This window comes from Poecilia mexicana, unplaced genomic scaffold (genome assembly GCF_051168715.1).
Source record: "Poecilia mexicana isolate PSO_F unplaced genomic scaffold, ASM5116871v1 scaffold_6, whole genome shotgun sequence".
Taxonomy (NCBI): domain Eukaryota; kingdom Metazoa; phylum Chordata; class Actinopteri; order Cyprinodontiformes; family Poeciliidae; genus Poecilia; species Poecilia mexicana.
In genome coordinates, this window is record NW_028263375.1 from 17310465 (window position 1) to 17328346 (window position 17882).

The window sequence follows — 17882 nt, forward strand, 5'->3', positions numbered from 1 at the left end:
GTGTGCTTCGCGTTTCCATAGTGGTGTTTACTAAAAAGCTGTAGTGATGCGAAAAAAGTATTTGCCTCCCTACAGATTTTTTTTTTTCCACACCTGAATATTTCAGATCATCAAACAAATGTTCATATCAGACTAAGATAACCCGAATCCAAATAGTGATTTCACCCAGCGCAACAAGCATTCTGAACCAACCTGTTCCTGTGAGAATAGAAATCCCTCCAGCTCCTTTGGGTAAAATATGAATCAGCTTAGACTATTCAAAAAGCTTTGTAAGTTAGAAATTACTTTAACAGAACCTGACAACATAAAGTAGGCAAAAAAAATAAAAAATCTCAAAATCAGTGTAAGGAAATTCAAGAGAATTCCCAGGAGTGACTTGTCTACCAGAATTGCTCCCAAAGTGTCTCCACAACTCATCTAGGAGGTCACAAAAATTCCCAGAACATTTAAAACATTTCAGGCTTTTCTTGCCCCAGCTAAGTTTTTCATTTGAGATTCAACAGTAAAGAGAACGGGCAAAAATGTTGCCATTTATTGCCATAGGACCAGCGAGATTTAAAACAGTTTTCACTGATTTCTTGATTGATTTTTTTTTTTGGTGAGCTAGAGCAGTTAAGTACAAAAACAAATTTAAAATGTGTGGCCTTTTTAAAAGGGCAAACATTTTTTTACATTACTGTACTTTAGCCCAGTGATTATTAAGTATCATATTGAAAGGGCTTTCCATTGCAAATACAAATAAGCAGAAGTTACATGCTTACAGTTTGTCTAAAATACAGGCAATGTAAATACATGCATCATGAGAATTTTCAAAGTAGATGCTGCATAATCAAATTTCTCATTTAAAAGGAACAAAGAACTTTAGAAGAGGAAATGTAGAAGAATCCTGTAAAAGTAAAATAAAATCCCAGCATAACCAGTATTGACAGTAGGTAGGTGTCTTTAAAATGACAACACACTAGTAAAAAGATCGTTTCACTCTTGCACTGTTTTTAAATCTTGATAAGTCTGCACTACAGCTCGCTGTGCTGCACGTCCTCCTGAAGCTTCTTGATCTTCTCTGGCAGAGTTTGGGTCACAAAGACGAACCGGTCCTTCCTGAGGGACTGACCAGACACCTGCTCCTTCAAATCGAGAGACAGGTACTTTTCCTCCGCTCCATACCTGGGCCACTTGACGAGGCCATCGCCATTAGGAGACCTATAAACAAATATTGCTGTAAACTTTGTATTAGCTGTGTGTACTTTGTATTTTGAACAAGCAGCCGCTCTTACCCTGTGCGAGCGAAGTTGCCCCAGTAGTTCATCATGATTTTGCTAAACTCTTCCTCCTCTTCAGGACATGCATCTGAAATTAACAGTGAAGCCATTTGGAAAAATCCACAAGCTTGACATTTGGGGGTAAATTAGGTACACTTACCAGTTAATATTGCATGTGTAGTTGTAAAGCAGTATCCCTGCACCATAAAGACCTCATCTAGATGGTCGCACTTAACAAAGCTGGGCCTTCTTTTCTTTTGAAAGTTGGGGACGTGATGATATTCATACAAGAACACATCAGCACCTGCATCTGGTCGTGGACCAACAGGTATCGTGTTTGTTTAGAAAGCGCTGCGGAGGAAAATAACCAGCACTGATCTAAATGCATGATTTGGAATTAAATACCTCTGTGAGCATTTGCTACTTTCACGGCCGGGGTGGAAAAAAAGAAATCTCCTATAAATTCAGTATATCCATCTCTGTTTCTGATGCGGTTTTCACCAGATCCGACATACGTCGTCACAATCGGATCTCCAACGGCTGCATCTTGGGCCTCAACAGGGAGAAAAAGTCAAAGAATCTGGATCGTGCAGAGGGAAAGTGACACTGATATATGAGGCAATATGTGTCTTACAAGAGGGTAAAGCATAGACACCATGTCCACAACCTGCTCTCGATCCATTCCTTCTCTCCAGTTTGGAGGAGCAAAGTGCTACAGGAAGTAAATCAAATTAATGACCAATCTTACAGTAGACATTAATAAAATAACAACAAAAAAAAAAAACATCCTCCTTCAGTAATTAAACATTTATAGCTTACATCACCAACAACAAAACCTCCTTCATGATTATTAACACCGGTTATGAATGGCACAGTGAGGAGTTTGTGCTTCTGGAGCAGCTCAGGGACAGGCTCAGTCAGGAAGTGGCCATCAACATGTATTGGATATCTCAAAAATGGATCCTTAAGAAGAAATGGTGGAGATGGTGAAATGGGCAGAAATAATATGATATCTAAACTATACGAATTTTTTCATTCAGCACCTCACCTTCCCTAACGCCAGTATGGTGTCAGTGTCCAGGTTTCTCATGCATTCAGCAATCTTCTCTGTGCTTTCAAGACTACAGCCTGTAGCATTTGCTACTGCCTGAAGAAAGGTACATTTCTTTGGAATAAAAAAATTTAACCATGTTAAAGGACAAAAAAGGACAACTAACCTCCATTACTGGCACAGGATCATTCATCAGGATATCCATTGCAGCTGTACCACTCTGAGCAATGGCTCGGTGAAACAGGCCATCGGATAACGGAGACAGAAGCTGAGGATTTAAGTTGCAGAACAATAATTTATGTGTTTGCAGTAAGATTATAATAGTTTTAAGAGGGGATGGAGAGGAGCGGGGATCACTGAGGAGTTCTTACTAAGAGTGAAACGCTAATACCACCAGCAGACACTCAAAATATGGTGACTAAATCTGGGTTTCCTCCAAAGCTGTGAATGTTCTCCTTGACCCACTTCAGGGCTTGGATCTGGTCCAAAAGGCCAAAGTTTCCTGGCACATGCTCGTCTCCGGTGCTGTATAAAATACAGTATTGTTTACATCAAATTCAAATCAGTAGAATATTTTCCTGGTTTGATGTAATCATGTTTTAGCAACCTATTTACCTGAGAAAGCCCAGAGCTCCCAGTCGATACTGGATCAGAACCACAACAACATCCTGGTATGCAGCCAGAGCAGAGCCGTCATATGACGAAGCAGATCCAACCACAAAGCCTCCACCGTGGATCCACACCATGACCTGAGAGAGCAATTCAATGCTTTGATTGCACTGAGCTCATCAAACACCAATCTGCAACGTTTTCTCATTAGGTGAAGCAAGAGAGCCTGTTAGTGTTTACATGGAGACTGCAGTTATGTAATGCAATTTGCCAGTTTTGTATTGCAGTATAGTCCTGGCTTTATGAAAATATTTGATCACTTACAGATTGCTTGTCTTGCTTTTGTCACACTTAAGCACTTCAGATCAAACACATTTCCTTTTATTTTTCTAGGAAGTAAATATCATGGCCAAGATAAGGACATTGTAAAAAACTAAAATAAAATAAAGTACATACAAACTTCAGTTTTAAATGACGACTTAATTTATGAAGTGAAAACCTATTAAGCCAAACACACAACCTTAAATCATCTGATTATCACCTAGTTCAATTTCACTAGCCACACCCAAATCAAGATTCTGAAATAGATCCTCTCAAAAACAGATAGCCAGATCCTCAGAGGACTCCAATTCCTCTGCAATATTTTAACTAATAAAAAAAAACAAAAACAAAAAAAACCAGAAAGCCAGATTAAGGTATGGTGAGTGATAATGTAAACAAAGATGAAGACATTCTTGGGATAATGGTCTGTAAAGTCAACACACCAGAACATAGAATATGCTTAGCACAAACCAAACCCAGAATTATAGGAAAATATTCTCAGTGAAGCACGGAGGTGGAAGTGTCATGGTTTGTGAATGCTGTGCTGCAGGATGGCCTGGCCAGCTCACATTCACTGAATCCACCAAAAACTGTGAAGTGTATCAGAGAGTCACTGAGGACAACCTGTAAATACGGCAGATAAAATAAGTATTGAATATATGAGGGAAATTATGTACTGCTGCTTTGAGCAAATCAATCTCAGCTTGCTCAATATTACTGATGGCCATTATGGTGCAGGCTATTTTACAGAATTTGGGACTTGAAAATCTTATGTCTCTGTATATTATGGCTACTAAAACAGCAGATGAAATGAGGGTGGATTAAAAAAGACACATGAATACACATATTTAAAGCAGCGATCCTTACAGGGAGCTCGGCATCAGGAGCTCTATTTGCAGGGCTGTAAATGTTGAGGTACAGACAGTCTTCTGAACGCTCTGGGACTTCTGATATCAGCAAACCGAGTTTATCAATCAGTTCATTGGCAACATCCATACTTTGAATGCACCTGCAAAACAGATATGTTTCGTGAGCAATTGCTAAACAGAACCTCCAGGTGTAAACTTCCTAAAACCGGAGCCAACGTGTCCTACATGTTGGGCTGCTTCGTGGCGTCTCTCAGTCCTTGCCATCCCTCTGCAGGCTGAGGTGCGGCCAGTCTCAGGGTGGGGCCGAGCGGAGGCTTAGCAAAAGGGACGCCCAGGAAGGCGTGGACGCCGCTCTCCTTCCCCTTTACGCTCACATACTGACCTCTCAGTCTGCCCAGCCTGGTTTGAACCTCTGGTGCTGTCAGAATTTTATGAACCAATCATAACGTTACAGGGTTTTATTCCAAAGTTAAATAGCAAAATAAGAAATCAGCTGTTCTAACTGCTAATGTTGCTTTATCATATTCAGACAATAACAACAATTTTTTAAAATGCAGGGGAATTTGACTTCAGATTATTTAGACAGCACAAAATCACAACAAATATCTCAAGACAATTTACAAAATCTTTTCAAATAAATCATACATTACAATTGATCCTAGTTATCAAACACTACAGTATGCTCAGTTAATTATTCAAAACCGTTTCAAAAGTTTCTGTCTAAGAAAATCCAGTAAATGATGTTCTGTCTTTGACTTTACAGCAATCCCTCATAATGAGTATGCATATAGAGACAGGAAAATTAAATCAGCATTCTTAATATATAAAATGAGGGAATATCTATGAGGTTTAACACCTCATCAACAACTTTCTGAGGAAAAAATAGAGGAACAATTTCAAGCAATTATTGTTAGTATTGGGCTCTTCCTAATCTCACAGTGTTCCATCTCCAGGACCTTTTGCATGTCTAACCTCCTAACTGAACTCTGAGGTCAAACAAGAAATTGTTCCTTGTGGCTTCCAAATTAAAAACAGCGACAATTAGGCATTTGGACAATAACCCAACCTCTAGAGTCTAGGACAACCCATGTCTCCCCATGTTAGGTCTGGTCACAAAATCAGTAATTTCATGGAGCTCTTAAAGACCCATTTCTCTTCAGTTTGCATTTGACTGTAGTGAAAATTGATAACTAGATTCTGTTATTGAGCTGCCCTTATGTCTTTAAAGTTTTTCATAGTTACAACACTTTATTTTTTGCCGTTTGTCATATATTTTGCTTGCTCTGAAAGGACTTTAGTGCAGGTATTATCAAGCATAAAAATAAAAGCATATGCATAAGTGCATAAATAACATTTTTAAAATGGCAGAATTTTGGGGTGGCTTATGTTCCTCAGAAGAACAGACTGAAGATATCCAGGATAGGACATAGCCTCCAAGCTCTGAACTAAAACTTTGACAAACTACAGCAGGATATTTTTTTTTCTATTCTTTTTATTGGCTTCGTCATACTTTGAACTTTGGCTGCTGCACAGACAGAAAGAGCAAAACAAGGTATTACAACATTACAGTGTGTGTTAAAGGTTTAAATCTCAGAGAAATGATTGAGGCAGACCAATCAATTCAAGTGTGTATCTCGGAAATCTGCTCTGTGCAGCTCAGCTTACACAATCTTTGTGTAACCTGCTCAACTGCAGTGCATGAAGTGTCCATGTGGAACATGTCTCTGAATTTACATTTTTAAGAAGTGGAACTGAAATTGTATTTACTGAAGCAACATACAAATGGTCTGAGTGACTCACTGTTATCCACCAACTCTTACTGCACAGAGGTCGTAAATAAAGAGCAGGAATGGACAATGTGTTCAAAAACTCTGTTTTCAGACATTTACTACTTGGTAATGTGCAAAAATAGAGATTAAGTAAAATCGATAGAGCATTTTTTCCTACTTCCAGCAGCTTATATTTGACACAAGCAGACCAACATCTTGTGCATGACTTACCTTGCAAATCTGCAGTGACGCCAAGAAAAACAACAAACAGAAGACAGCAAACTTGTTTTATGTAGAACTTCATGTTGATAGTCAGGAAGTGAAATCTGACACTAGTGAAGGCAGCAGCAAAGTAATCAGAAGAAATGATGCTGCCTCCTACTGACTTTTCAACTAAACTCTTAAACACATAGCTCTCAAGCACAGGATTTGCATCTACTTGTGGAGTACTTTATTGCTAGTTTATGCACAGGTTAAATGAAAATTAACCTGTGTATAAAGCATAAGTTTTATGGTAATATCTGCTTAAAATATAAAGTCTGCTTAAATTTACTGTGTAATCCATAAAGAAGGTATCACAATTACCCACCAATCAGCTTTAGTAACGTAGTGATACACTGTATATGGTAATGTGTGGTCATTTATTTTGGTAAATAATGGGTAATTTAGGTACTATCAAACAGTAATTTAATTATAATTAGCACTAAAATTAGTTCAATTACATAGTAATATACAGTAACACAAAGTATTTCACTTGGTAATCACATGGTAATTAGGAGACTGCAAAGAGTTACCTATTATTTTATTTAAAAATTAAATTATTAAAGCATATTTGATCTTGAGATAAAACATATTACATTTTTATTAAAAATTTCTGTACCCAAGTACCACACTGGACTCCATTTCTTTTTTTTCTCCCCCTTTTCTCTATTGTCTTTTTTTGCACACCCACATCTAACACTTGTATTTGTCATATATATATATATATATATATAAATAAAATTCTGTTCCAAAAAAAAATTGTTCCAGTTTGTTTTATTGCCAGATTTTTTTTCAGCTTCAGATTTGTTTTTGTTTTTATTTTCCAGAGATTTTAAAGAAGAACAGAAATGCATTCCCCCCCCCCACTTATTCACTCGCCTTGGGCACTCTTTATGTCATTTACTCTCAAGAAAGGCTTCGATACAGATTTTGAATATCGTTTCCCAACTATCTTGCAAATCCTCTGAAGTAATGTATGTAAAAAGAAAATCTCTTTCTCAAACATCAGCAGGGCTAACAGGTGTTCAAAGAAGTCAAAAATGTGTCGTTTTTCAACAAGACTTTCTTTCTTCATATTAAAAGTTGCTAATCTATTTTTTTTTAATTTCTTTCATTGAACATGAATACACATATTTCCCAATAACACTCCAAATATCAAAAATAAGTCGTTTAAATTTAAAAACAAGGGGGTTAGAGGCGACTTCCATATGATGCTGCACTACAACTCGCTGTGCTGCACGTCCTCCTGAAGCTTCTTCATCTTCTCTGGCAGAGTTTGGGTCACAAAGACGAACCGGTTCTTCCTGAGGGACTGACCAGACACCTGCTCCTTCAAATCGAGAGACAGGTACTTTTCCTCCGCTCCATACCTGGGCCACTTGATGAGGCCATCGCCATTAGGAGACCTATAAACAAATATTGCTTTAAACTTTGTATTAGCTGTGTGTACTTTGTATTTTGAACAAGCAGCCGCTCTTACCCTGTGCGAGCGAAGTTGCCCCAGTAGTTCATCATGATTTTGCTAAACTCTTCCTCCTCTTTTGGACATTCATCTAAATTAATCAGTAAGCATTGGTGTCATTAGGTAAAAATGCACAAATACATTAAATATCTGGGGGTAAGTTAGATGCACTTACCAGCTAATTTCACATGGGTAGTTGTGAAGCAAAGTCCCAGCACCGTCAAGATTTCATCCATATGGTCACATTTAACAAAGCTCGGCCTTATTTTCTGCAGAATTGTGGGAGCGTGATGATACTCGTACAAGTACACAGCGGCGCCTGCATCTGGAGGTGGTACATGCAAGTGTCAATCGTTGGGGAAATACAACAATAGAAAATATCCAGTGAATAGATTCCTTGCATGGGAAAAAAAAAACAACAATAAACCTCTGTGAGCATTTGCCGCTTTAATGGCTGGAATAGTAAAAAAGAAATCTCCGAGCAGCTCCATATATCCATCTCTGTTTCGGATGCGGTCTTCACCAGATCCGGTGTATTCTTTAACAATCAAGTCTCTGATGACCGCCTGCTCAGGCTGAAAGGAGAAACAATTTATGAAAAAACCTAATTGTGCGAGGAAAGAAATGCTAAAGTATTCACACCCCTTCCATTTCTTCACGTTATAAAACAACAAATTACATGCATGTTTCATTGTGATTTACATGATCACCTCCCACAAAGCAGTACATAATTGTAGAAGGAAAATGGTGCATTGGAATTAAAGCCGTCAAACTAGAATCTGTCTACCGGCTTTGCTCATTTAAAACCCTAATTCAAACAATTCAATTTGCTTTGATCTAAACCATTGTTCTGCTTGGACCTCTGCCGCAATCTCAAGTTATTGGCGGCTTCTAACAAGATGTCTTCAAGAAATACCATGAATTTAGCTCAATCGATCTGACCAGCTTCCTCACAACATGATTCTGCTACTGCCATGTTTCATTGTGTTACATGTGTGCTATATATCCTTTTCATTTATATGAGATGAATTGAGCAGTACCCCTTGATTTGTTGGAAGCTTGAAATGTTTTATAACCTCATCCTATTTTAAACCTCTCAATAACTTTATCCTTACAGTGTCAGTAAAGCCATTCCAATACAGATGCAAGCATTTGTAAAATATACTGGAAAACTCTATATAACTCTCCTTCCACCTCAAAAATATGACCAAATATGTGTTGGTCAATCGGATCCAGTGGTTCCCAACCTTAGGAACACTGACACATGATACAGGCAGGATAATGATCTCTAAAGAGACTATTAAAAAAATCCCATAAAAATAAGATTAATAAAAATATTGAAGGGGTATAAATATATTTACAGGTTACCACAACAGACAACATGAGTCTTACAAGGGGGTAAAAGACGGACAGGATGTTTCTGACCAGCTCTTGATCCATTCCTTCTGTCCAGTTTGGTGGAGCATAGTGCTACAGAAAACAGATAAAACTTAGAATTAGCATAATTAAAACAACAACAACAAAAACTATGCCGAATCAGTGGTCTGAAATGCTCATAAACATTCAAAACTTACATCAGAAATAGCATAACCTCCTTCATGATCATTAATGCCAGTCATAAATGGCACAGTGTGGAGTTTGTGCTTCTGGAACAGTTCAGGCACAGGCTCAGTCAGGAAGTGTCCATCAACGTTTACAGGACACATTAAACTTTGATCCTTGAGAGAGCAAGATGTGTTAAAAAAAAAAAAAAAGAAAAAGTGGAGAGAGGTTATGAAAAAACCTGTAGAAACTGAAGATTTTCTTTTTCTCCTTCCAGCATCTCACCTTCCCTAATGCCAGTATGGTGTCAATGTCCAGGTTCCTCATGCATTTGGCAATCTTCTCTGTGCACCCAAGGCTACATCCTGATGCGTTTACAACCGCCTGAAGAAAGATACACTCATTTCTTTGGAAACAAGAAATTAAATCATAATACACAACAACTAAAAAAATATCTCACCTGCATCACTGGGACAGCATCACTAACAACAAGGAGATCCATTGCAGCTGTGCCACTCTCGGCAATGGCTCGGTGGAACAGGCCATCAGACAGTGGAGACAGAAGCTGAGGATTTAAATGGTAGAACAAATTAGAAAGTGTGTTGGTGTTGGCAATGACAACAACAAGAAATGTTTTCTGATGACTTCATACCAGGAGTGAAACACTAACACCACCAGCAGACTCCCCGAATATGGTGACCAAATCTGGGTTTCCTCCAAAGCTGTGAATGTTCTCCTTTATCCACCGCAGGGCTTGGATCTGGTCCAAAAGGCCAAAGTTTCCTGGCAAATGCTCATCTCCAGTGCTGTATAAAATAAAGTGTTTTTTTTATATATATATCAAATCACCAAAATGCAATGCTGGTGTGCTTCCAATCATGCTTCAGTAACTTATTTACCTGAGAAAGCCCAGAGCTCCCAGTCGATACTGGATCAGAACCACAACCACATCCTGGTATGCAGCCAGAGCAGAGCCGTCGTACGCCGACGCCGACCCAAGAAGAAAGCCTCCGCCGTGGATCCACACCATGACCTGAGAAAGGAGTAGAACTCATTTGTTGAGCAATTTGCCTATTTTTAATATTCCAGAGCATAAGCAGGCATATCTCAAAGCAGAAAATGATTAAAACGGTGACATATTTCAGCAATTCAAACAGTGTGTTGCTCCTTACAGATTTATTCTGTTTTCACTTCTGCTTACATGTTACAAAACATGAAACGCCAAACTTTCCTAAATGCCAAGAGAAGTTTGAAAAAGAAGAGTTAATAAAGAAGCTATTGTAGCCCACATAGTCCTGGGTGATAAGGCAACTTCCTCAGTCACCACAATATCTGGTGTTGCCACCTTATCGTCGGAAAAATTTTGAATACTCCTCTTCACGGAATTGTTTTAATGTATTCACATTGGATGGTATTTGACCAAGAACCTGTTTCTAGTCATTCCATGGGGAATCCATTATGGAAGTCTGTACTTTGACTAAGCCACTCCAACACCTTTTTACTTTTGAGTCATTCATAGGTGGGATTGCTGATGTGCTTTGGGTCATTTTTCCTGCTGCATAACCCATGAGTGTTTGACCTTAAAGTCACAAACAGATGGCCATACATTCTTTGTTGGTGTATCTGTTTGCTTGAAAATATTAGAGCGCTTCAAGTGTCCTTCTGCTGACAAGTTTTATAATAATGTCATCATTTGCCAGTAGGATTGGACACCTGGTAGAAGCACCAATACCTGCTTTCATCATCACCGCCAAACTGGCCTGACCTCAATCCCCACAAAGAATCTGGTGAGTATAATCATAATACAAGAAAATAAGATCCAAGAGTCGACAAGTCAGATGAGCTGAAGGGAGAGATCAAACCAACCTGGGAATTAACACCTCAGCAAGCAGTCAGAGGTTGATCACCTCCATGAATGCAGTAATTCAAACAGAAAGAGTTTTGAGTACATATGCTGTACTGTCCATAGACATGCATTTAAGTAAACTGGCTTTCCTCAACTAGTAATCAATTTTTATGTCTTATTTAATTTACTCAGTGTTTTGAATTTTCATTATCTGTAAGCCATAATCAAATGTAACCAAAATGAATCCAACAAGTTTGTGTACAATTGATCTGTTTAAAATTCAAGTTACTTGAATTTTAATTGAAATTAAACATTTTCAGTGATAGTCCTACTTATTAAGATCTTTACAAAGTCTACAACTGAGAAGGTTGGAATCACCAACATGCGTATTGTTTAGATAAATGGGGTGAAGGTACGTCACAGTTTAGAGCAGAACAAAAATTCCCTTTCTTCATCCCAAACCAACTTTAAAACATGCTGCATTCGTGTTCCTCAGAATCTGAAATTTGAGACTTTTGAATTAAATGTTTGCTTTGAACCTCAATGTCGTAGTTACAGAGTTTAAGCAGAGGTTTCTTACAGGGAGCTTGGCATCAGCAGCTCTGTTTGCAGGGGTGTAAATGTTGAGATACAGGCAGTCTTCAGAAATATCTGGGATTTCTACTATTAAGCCCTTGAGTTTTTGAAGCAGCTCGTCAACGAAGTCCATATTTTGAATGCACCTGTTTAAAAAAAAAAAAAAAAAAGTAAATTCTGGTGAATAAGAACTGCACAGAACCTCCAGGTCTAGCGGATCCTAAAAGAAGAGTACATACATGTTGGGCTGCTTCGTGGCGTCTCTCAGTCCTTGCCATCCCTCTGCAGGCTGAGGTGCGGCCAGTCTCAGGGTGGGGCCGAGGGGGGGCTTAGCAAAGGGGACGCCCAGGAAGGCATGGACGCCGCTCTCCTTCCCCTTTACGCTCACATACTGACCTTTCAGTCTGCCAAGCTTTGTTTGGACCTCGGGTGCTGTAGGATTTTAGAAATTAATCAGAATTCTATTTTAACACATCATAAAATCTCTGATTATACACAGACAAGAATAAAAAAAAAAATAAAGTTATACATTTTTTGTTCTCCACATCCTTCCTATGCTGCTGCATCTTTTTTTGCAGAGTCTGAGTCACAAAGATGAAACGGTCCTTCCTAGGCACCTGGACTGGTACCTGCTTCTTTAAATCAATAGACAGCTGCTTTTCGTCTGCTCCATATTTAGGCCAGTTGACGAGGCCGTCTCCATTGGGGCACCTACAAAAAAAAAAACATCTTCAACGTTCCATGATCAGTGCATTCTGCACTTTTAGTAAACACTCGCTCTTACCCTGTGCGAGCAAAGTTGCCCCAGTAGCTCATCATGATTCTGCTCAACTCTTCCTCCTCTTCAGGGCATGGATCTAAATTGGTAATGAAGCAGTGAAGCCGTTTGGTGCTCCAAATTTTTTGTTGTTCTTATGAATGACAAACCCCACACATTTTCACACAATACACTGCGTTTACCTGCAATATGTAAAAGTTCTTCATTGTGACATTATTTTAACAGAAATTTGTCACAGACTGTGGACCTGAGGTTAATCAGAAGCAATATTTAGGACCGGTTTTCGGTTCCTTTGGGTCTCTCTGCCTTCTATTGATCACACAGATGCTGTCTGGTAGGGAAGTCTGATGCTGGAAAGCCGTTGGACATTTGGCTTTTCCTTTCTTGGAACTTAAAACTAAACTATAAACAATTTCAAAAAATGTCTTTACTTCATGTCAATCAAAGTGCATATTTCTGCCTCTCTCTGCTGGCTCTTGTGTGAAAAGCAGGGTTTATCATACATGCTATGTCATACAAAGACCAAACAGATCATTTTTTGAAGGCTTTTTATTTCCACTTCTGATGGAAGAAACCTATTCAAAATTAAATATCATCTGAATGTCTCAATCTGCTGTAGTATATTCATTTAAGGTCTGTTGCATAGCAACAAACAAATGGTATTCCCATGCATTTAAATGCATGTGAACATCTTTTCTGAAATTCATATTTACTACATTTAAATCATTTTAAAAATAAAATCTGTGGAACAGAAAAATATTTAGTTAAAAAAAAATGCAACGTTAGGATTTTTCAACACCGTTTGAATAGTAAATATTTTACATCTTTCTATGCATGGATATGTTCAAGGTAGGTTTGCATGCATTTTATATTAGGCCACTACACCAGTCTTTCTGAGGCTGACCCATTCTCTACAGGGGCTCAGTTGAACTTACCAGTTAGCTTCACATGGGTGGTTGTGAAGCAAAATCCAAGCACAGAGAAGATCTCATCTGCATGGTCACTTTTGACAAAGCTGGGCCTTTTTTTCTGAAGGAACTTGGGAGCGTGATGAAACTCATACAAATACACAGCAGCGCCCGCATCTGGTGGGGCATAAATTGGTAATTGGTGTAATATTTCTTTAAAAAAAAAAAAAAAAAAAAAAAAAAGACTTGAACTTTGTATTTGCCTGGAAGAAAATACCTCTATGAGCATTTGCTATCTTAATGGCTGGAATGTTAAAAAAGAAATCTCCAAGCAGCTCGGTCATTCCATCTCTGTTTCTGATTCGGTCTTCACCACTTCCGATATATTCATTTAAAATTAACTCTCTTATGGGTCCATCTTCAGGCTGAAAAGAGCAGTAAAGTATGTCAGAAACATTTGAAAATGTATGTTAACCATAACATTAAAATATCAGACAATGAGACTCTTACCAGCGGGTAGAAGAAAAACACCATGTTTGCAACCTGCTCTCGGTCCATTCCTTCTGTCCAGTTTGGAGGAGCGAGTTCCTAAAGAAATAGAACAAAACTTAAGCATGCGAGGCATTTATTATTACAGCACTAAAGAAATGCTTTTTAGTGATCTAAAATCTTATAACTTACACCAGGAAGGACAAATCCCCCTTCATGATCATTAACACCGGTCATGAAAGGTATAGTGAGGAGTTCACGCTTCTGGAGCAGCTCAGACACAGGTTTGGTCAGGAAATGCCCATCAATACTTACAGAAAATCTCAAATTTGGATCCTTGAGAGAATAAAATGTATAGAAAAGATTATGTGAAAAAAACGATTCTTCAACCATAGAAAGGTTCTACTGTTTTCACCAACATCTCACCTTCCCCAATGTCAATATGGCATCAATACAAAGGTTCCTCATGCATTTAGCAATCTTCTCTGAGCTTTCAAGGCTACAGCCCGATGCATTTGCAGCAGCCTGAGGAAAGATTCATTTTAGTTTGTTAACACATCCTGTGATCAACTGATATTTCTGTTAAAAACCCAATATTCACATACAAACAAAGACACACTGCCTCTCTTCACTGAACAAACAAAAGGCTATTTGTTTTTTGTTTTTTTTATTAACTTCTCCAAAGTCTGAAGTTGTTATGCATTTCCTGAACATTTGGTACATCCGCCTTTAAATTTGATACCTCCGGTCAATCAGTACACATTTTCAGCTCTGCACTCCACTTTTCTATGACAGTGAGATCAGCTTCAAAACATTTACTTAGTTGACCTTAAATTGTGTTTGAACTAACCTGGCGGTATGCTCAGGGTTGGAGTCCATTTGGAAGAACCATTTGACTTAAGTATTTACAGAAAGATGATGCACATTTTCTATAATTCTGTTATGTGAGAAATGTTCTGCCATTATCTGTTGAGGTAGCATCATCAGAGCAAGTGCTTAAAAAAAAAAAAAACCTCAACAAGCTAATAAAAAAAAGCTGGTTTTGTTCTGGGAACTGGTCTGCAACCTATGGAGATGATTGCAGAAGGATCTACAATCAACTTAAAATCAAGAACATAATGATGCATGACACAGAACTATGCCAGTGTCTCCAGTCAGATTTTTTCAGATCCACCGTCACAAAAACTGCTGCAGAAAATTGGATAGAACTGAATTGAAGGCACTGTATTTTAAGCAGGTCTAAAAATCAGTGAAAAATAATTATAGAATCCTCACAAAAATTGTATTATTATTTAGCAAACAAAAGCTATTTTGGTCATTTCAACTGAGATAAAACAACAAATAAAATGTCTCATTTAGTATCAGACAGTGACGGGGAGAAAACGAGATTTTTTTTAAACACCTGGTTTTTACTATAAACTGACAACTGACCTGCATTACTGGAACAGGATGTGGCATAAAAATTGCATCCATTCCAGCTGTGCCACTCTCAGCAATGGCATGTTGGAACAGCCCATGAGACAATGGGGACAGGAGCTGAGGATGTAAATTGCTGTACCATTAAGACCAGGATTTGTTTGCAAAAACAAAATTTTCTTTCTAGATGATTTCTTACCAGTAGGGACACGCTAACTCCACCTGCAGACTCCCCAAATATGGTGACCAAATCCTGATTTCCGCCAAAGTTGTGAATGTGCTCCTTGACCCACTTCAGGGCTTGGATCTGGTCCAAAAGACCAAAGTTCCCAGACACATGCTCATCTCCGGTGCTGCATTAAACACAATGTGGCAGAATGTGTTTTGATCAAAGCAAAAGTAGCAAGAAGTGATAATTTCATTCATTTACCTGAAAAAACCCAGAAGGCCCAGTCGATACTGGATCACAACCACAACCACATCTTGGTAGGCAGCCAGAGCAGACCCATCAAACATTGAAGCAGACCCAATGGCAAAGCCTCCACCGTGGATCCACACCATGACCTGGAGATATACAATATATATCTATAAAATCCAGTTTTGTGATTCAAGGCAGTTGGAAAAGTTATCTAGATTTTTTTATTTTTATAGCATACAAGTGGAATGTCTTCAACAATATTAAAACTCTGGGGTAGAAAAGTAACAAAACGTAATCCAGTCACTTGTTTGCCCCCTCTTCACGTATGTCTCAAACCAATTTGAAGCCGATTCTCAATGATCTAACACAGACACATGCAAGCCAGACCAAAGGTTTCTTACAGGGAGCTTGGCATCAGGAGCTCTGTTTGCAGGGGTGTGAATGTTGAGATACAGACAGTCTTCAGAAATATCTGGCATTTCTGTCTTCATTCCACTGAGTTTTTCAAACAACTTGTCAACAAAGTCCATATCTTGAATGCACCTGCAAAATATACATTTTCTCAATAATCGCTTTAACAGACCTTGCAAGACTAGAGGTTCCTAAATAGAAACATGCATCGTACATGTTGGGTTGCTTCGTGGCGTCTCTCAGTCCTTGCCATCCCTCTGCAGGCTGGGGTGCGGCCAGTCTCAGGGTGGGGCCGAGCGGAGGCTTAGCAAAGGGGACGCCCAAGAAGCTGTGGACGCCGGTCTCCTTCTCCTTTACACTCACATACTGACCTTTCAGTCTGCCAAGCTTGGTTTGCACCTCGGGTGCTGTCAGGATAAAAAAAATAAAATAAATTAAAAAAATAAATAAATAAATAAAAAATCAACATCCTGAATCATTATTTAATAGTTTATCACAATTTTGCTTTTCAAATTAATGCTTATATTTCTGGTTGTTTCCTTCATCATATTTAAAGAATGTACATCATTTTTACAGCAGATCCCCATGTTTCTGTTGAAGCTAACAGCTATTAAGTGTCCATGTCTGGAATAGTGAAATATACAAAAAAAAAAAAAAAAAAAGGGGGGGGGGAGGAGGGTAAGTACAAGGCAGTTGAGAATGCATCCAAAATAGTAAGTATAGAAAATTTGAAGTTTTCATCTTAAATATAAGTTCAGATTTTAATTTATTTAGTGTGGAGGAGGAGGAGGTCGGGTGAACTGCTGTCTGAGTGGAGTAACCAACCAGCACTCAGAAGAGGGATTTTTAAAAACTGCTCTGTGTTGAGCAACCTCTCTGTAATACACTCTAGTTGGGATGGATTATTTGTGACAAATGTAAATAGAAGCATAAAATCTGAGGTCGCTTTCAGACTAAAAGTTGCTTGTGCTCAGGACAGACAGACGTTAGTAGTTGTACTGTACTGTCACAACCCCGTCCCCAAAATTAGAAGGACTTCAACTCAGTCAAATAAAATGGTAAAATGTCTGGTTTATGATTTGTGGTGAATTTGCACGCTTTGTTCATAGACCTTCTGATTTTTACATTTCAAGTCTAAGCCTATGGCGCTTTTAGACCAGACACTCTTTTACTGCTCCAAACCCTAAAGAAATACATGCAGGATCAGTTAGACACGTAACACTGACAAATATAAATGAAGTCTATGCAATCAGGTTTATTGCACAATGGGAGGGGCTCCACCAAGCCGCTAATCATGCAACCGTCACTGGACCTGTTATAATGTAATCTGTCACCCTTGGCCACACCGAAGCATTAGGTAAAAGGTAAAAACGGACAACACCCGGAACAGAGGTTAAATAAAATCAAATCAGTATTAAGTTCACTACTGCTGCGATACGGCACTGTGCGTGCAAAAATCGCTTCTTTAACAACTTTTGACTTGCTACAGCTCGACAGGGAGGCTACTTTTAATCGTGAAAGCAACATCCTCGGTACAGGCTTGTCCGATAATGTGGAACTGAGAAGAGAAGAAAACAGTCTGCTTCTTACCTTGTAGATCCGCGGTGGCGCCTAGAAACAAAACGGACACGAGCAGGAAAACGCGACACTTCATGATCTGGAAGTTCACTGTGAGACCACTGACTGACTGTGTGCAGCAAAGCCACCAAGAGAAAAGCTACCGCCTCCCGCGGACCTAGAGGGGAGACTGAGAGGTTCAGAGCCGAACATGTGCAATTTACCTGCAGAAATTGTCACGTGATCACAGACACTGACGCCAACAGATCAAAGTCAATCAGGCCAATAGCCAATAAGGTCAATGGTAAGGTTTCGTCATCCTCTGGAATAAATATTGAAG

The 17882-nt window shown here is 38.8% G+C and overlaps 1 protein-coding gene across 1 annotated transcript; it reads right to left on the minus strand.

The window, feature by feature from the left end:
* Window positions 1-503: 503 nt before the first annotated feature.
* ces2b (carboxylesterase 2b) lies at window positions 504-17747 on the minus strand. The gene is given in 37 exon segments (XM_015003213.2): window positions 504-1200; window positions 1275-1347; window positions 1420-1569; window positions 1665-1812; window positions 1894-1971; window positions 2079-2222; window positions 2308-2406; window positions 2477-2578; window positions 2682-2835; window positions 2926-3059; window positions 4108-4249; window positions 4335-4527; window positions 7370-7545; window positions 7620-7692; window positions 7777-7926; window positions 8029-8176; window positions 8994-9071; window positions 9176-9319; window positions 9429-9527; window positions 9604-9708; window positions 9796-9949; window positions 10043-10176; window positions 11570-11711; window positions 11805-11997; window positions 12095-12276; window positions 12350-12422; window positions 13279-13428; window positions 13529-13676; window positions 13762-13839; window positions 13933-14076; window positions 14167-14265; window positions 15172-15276; window positions 15356-15509; window positions 15587-15720; window positions 15976-16117; window positions 16200-16392; window positions 17576-17747. Coding segments are annotated over 37 exon segments (4866 nt in total). The 5' UTR covers window positions 17640-17747; the 3' UTR covers window positions 504-1013.
* Between the last annotated feature and the right edge of the window lie 135 nt (window positions 17748-17882).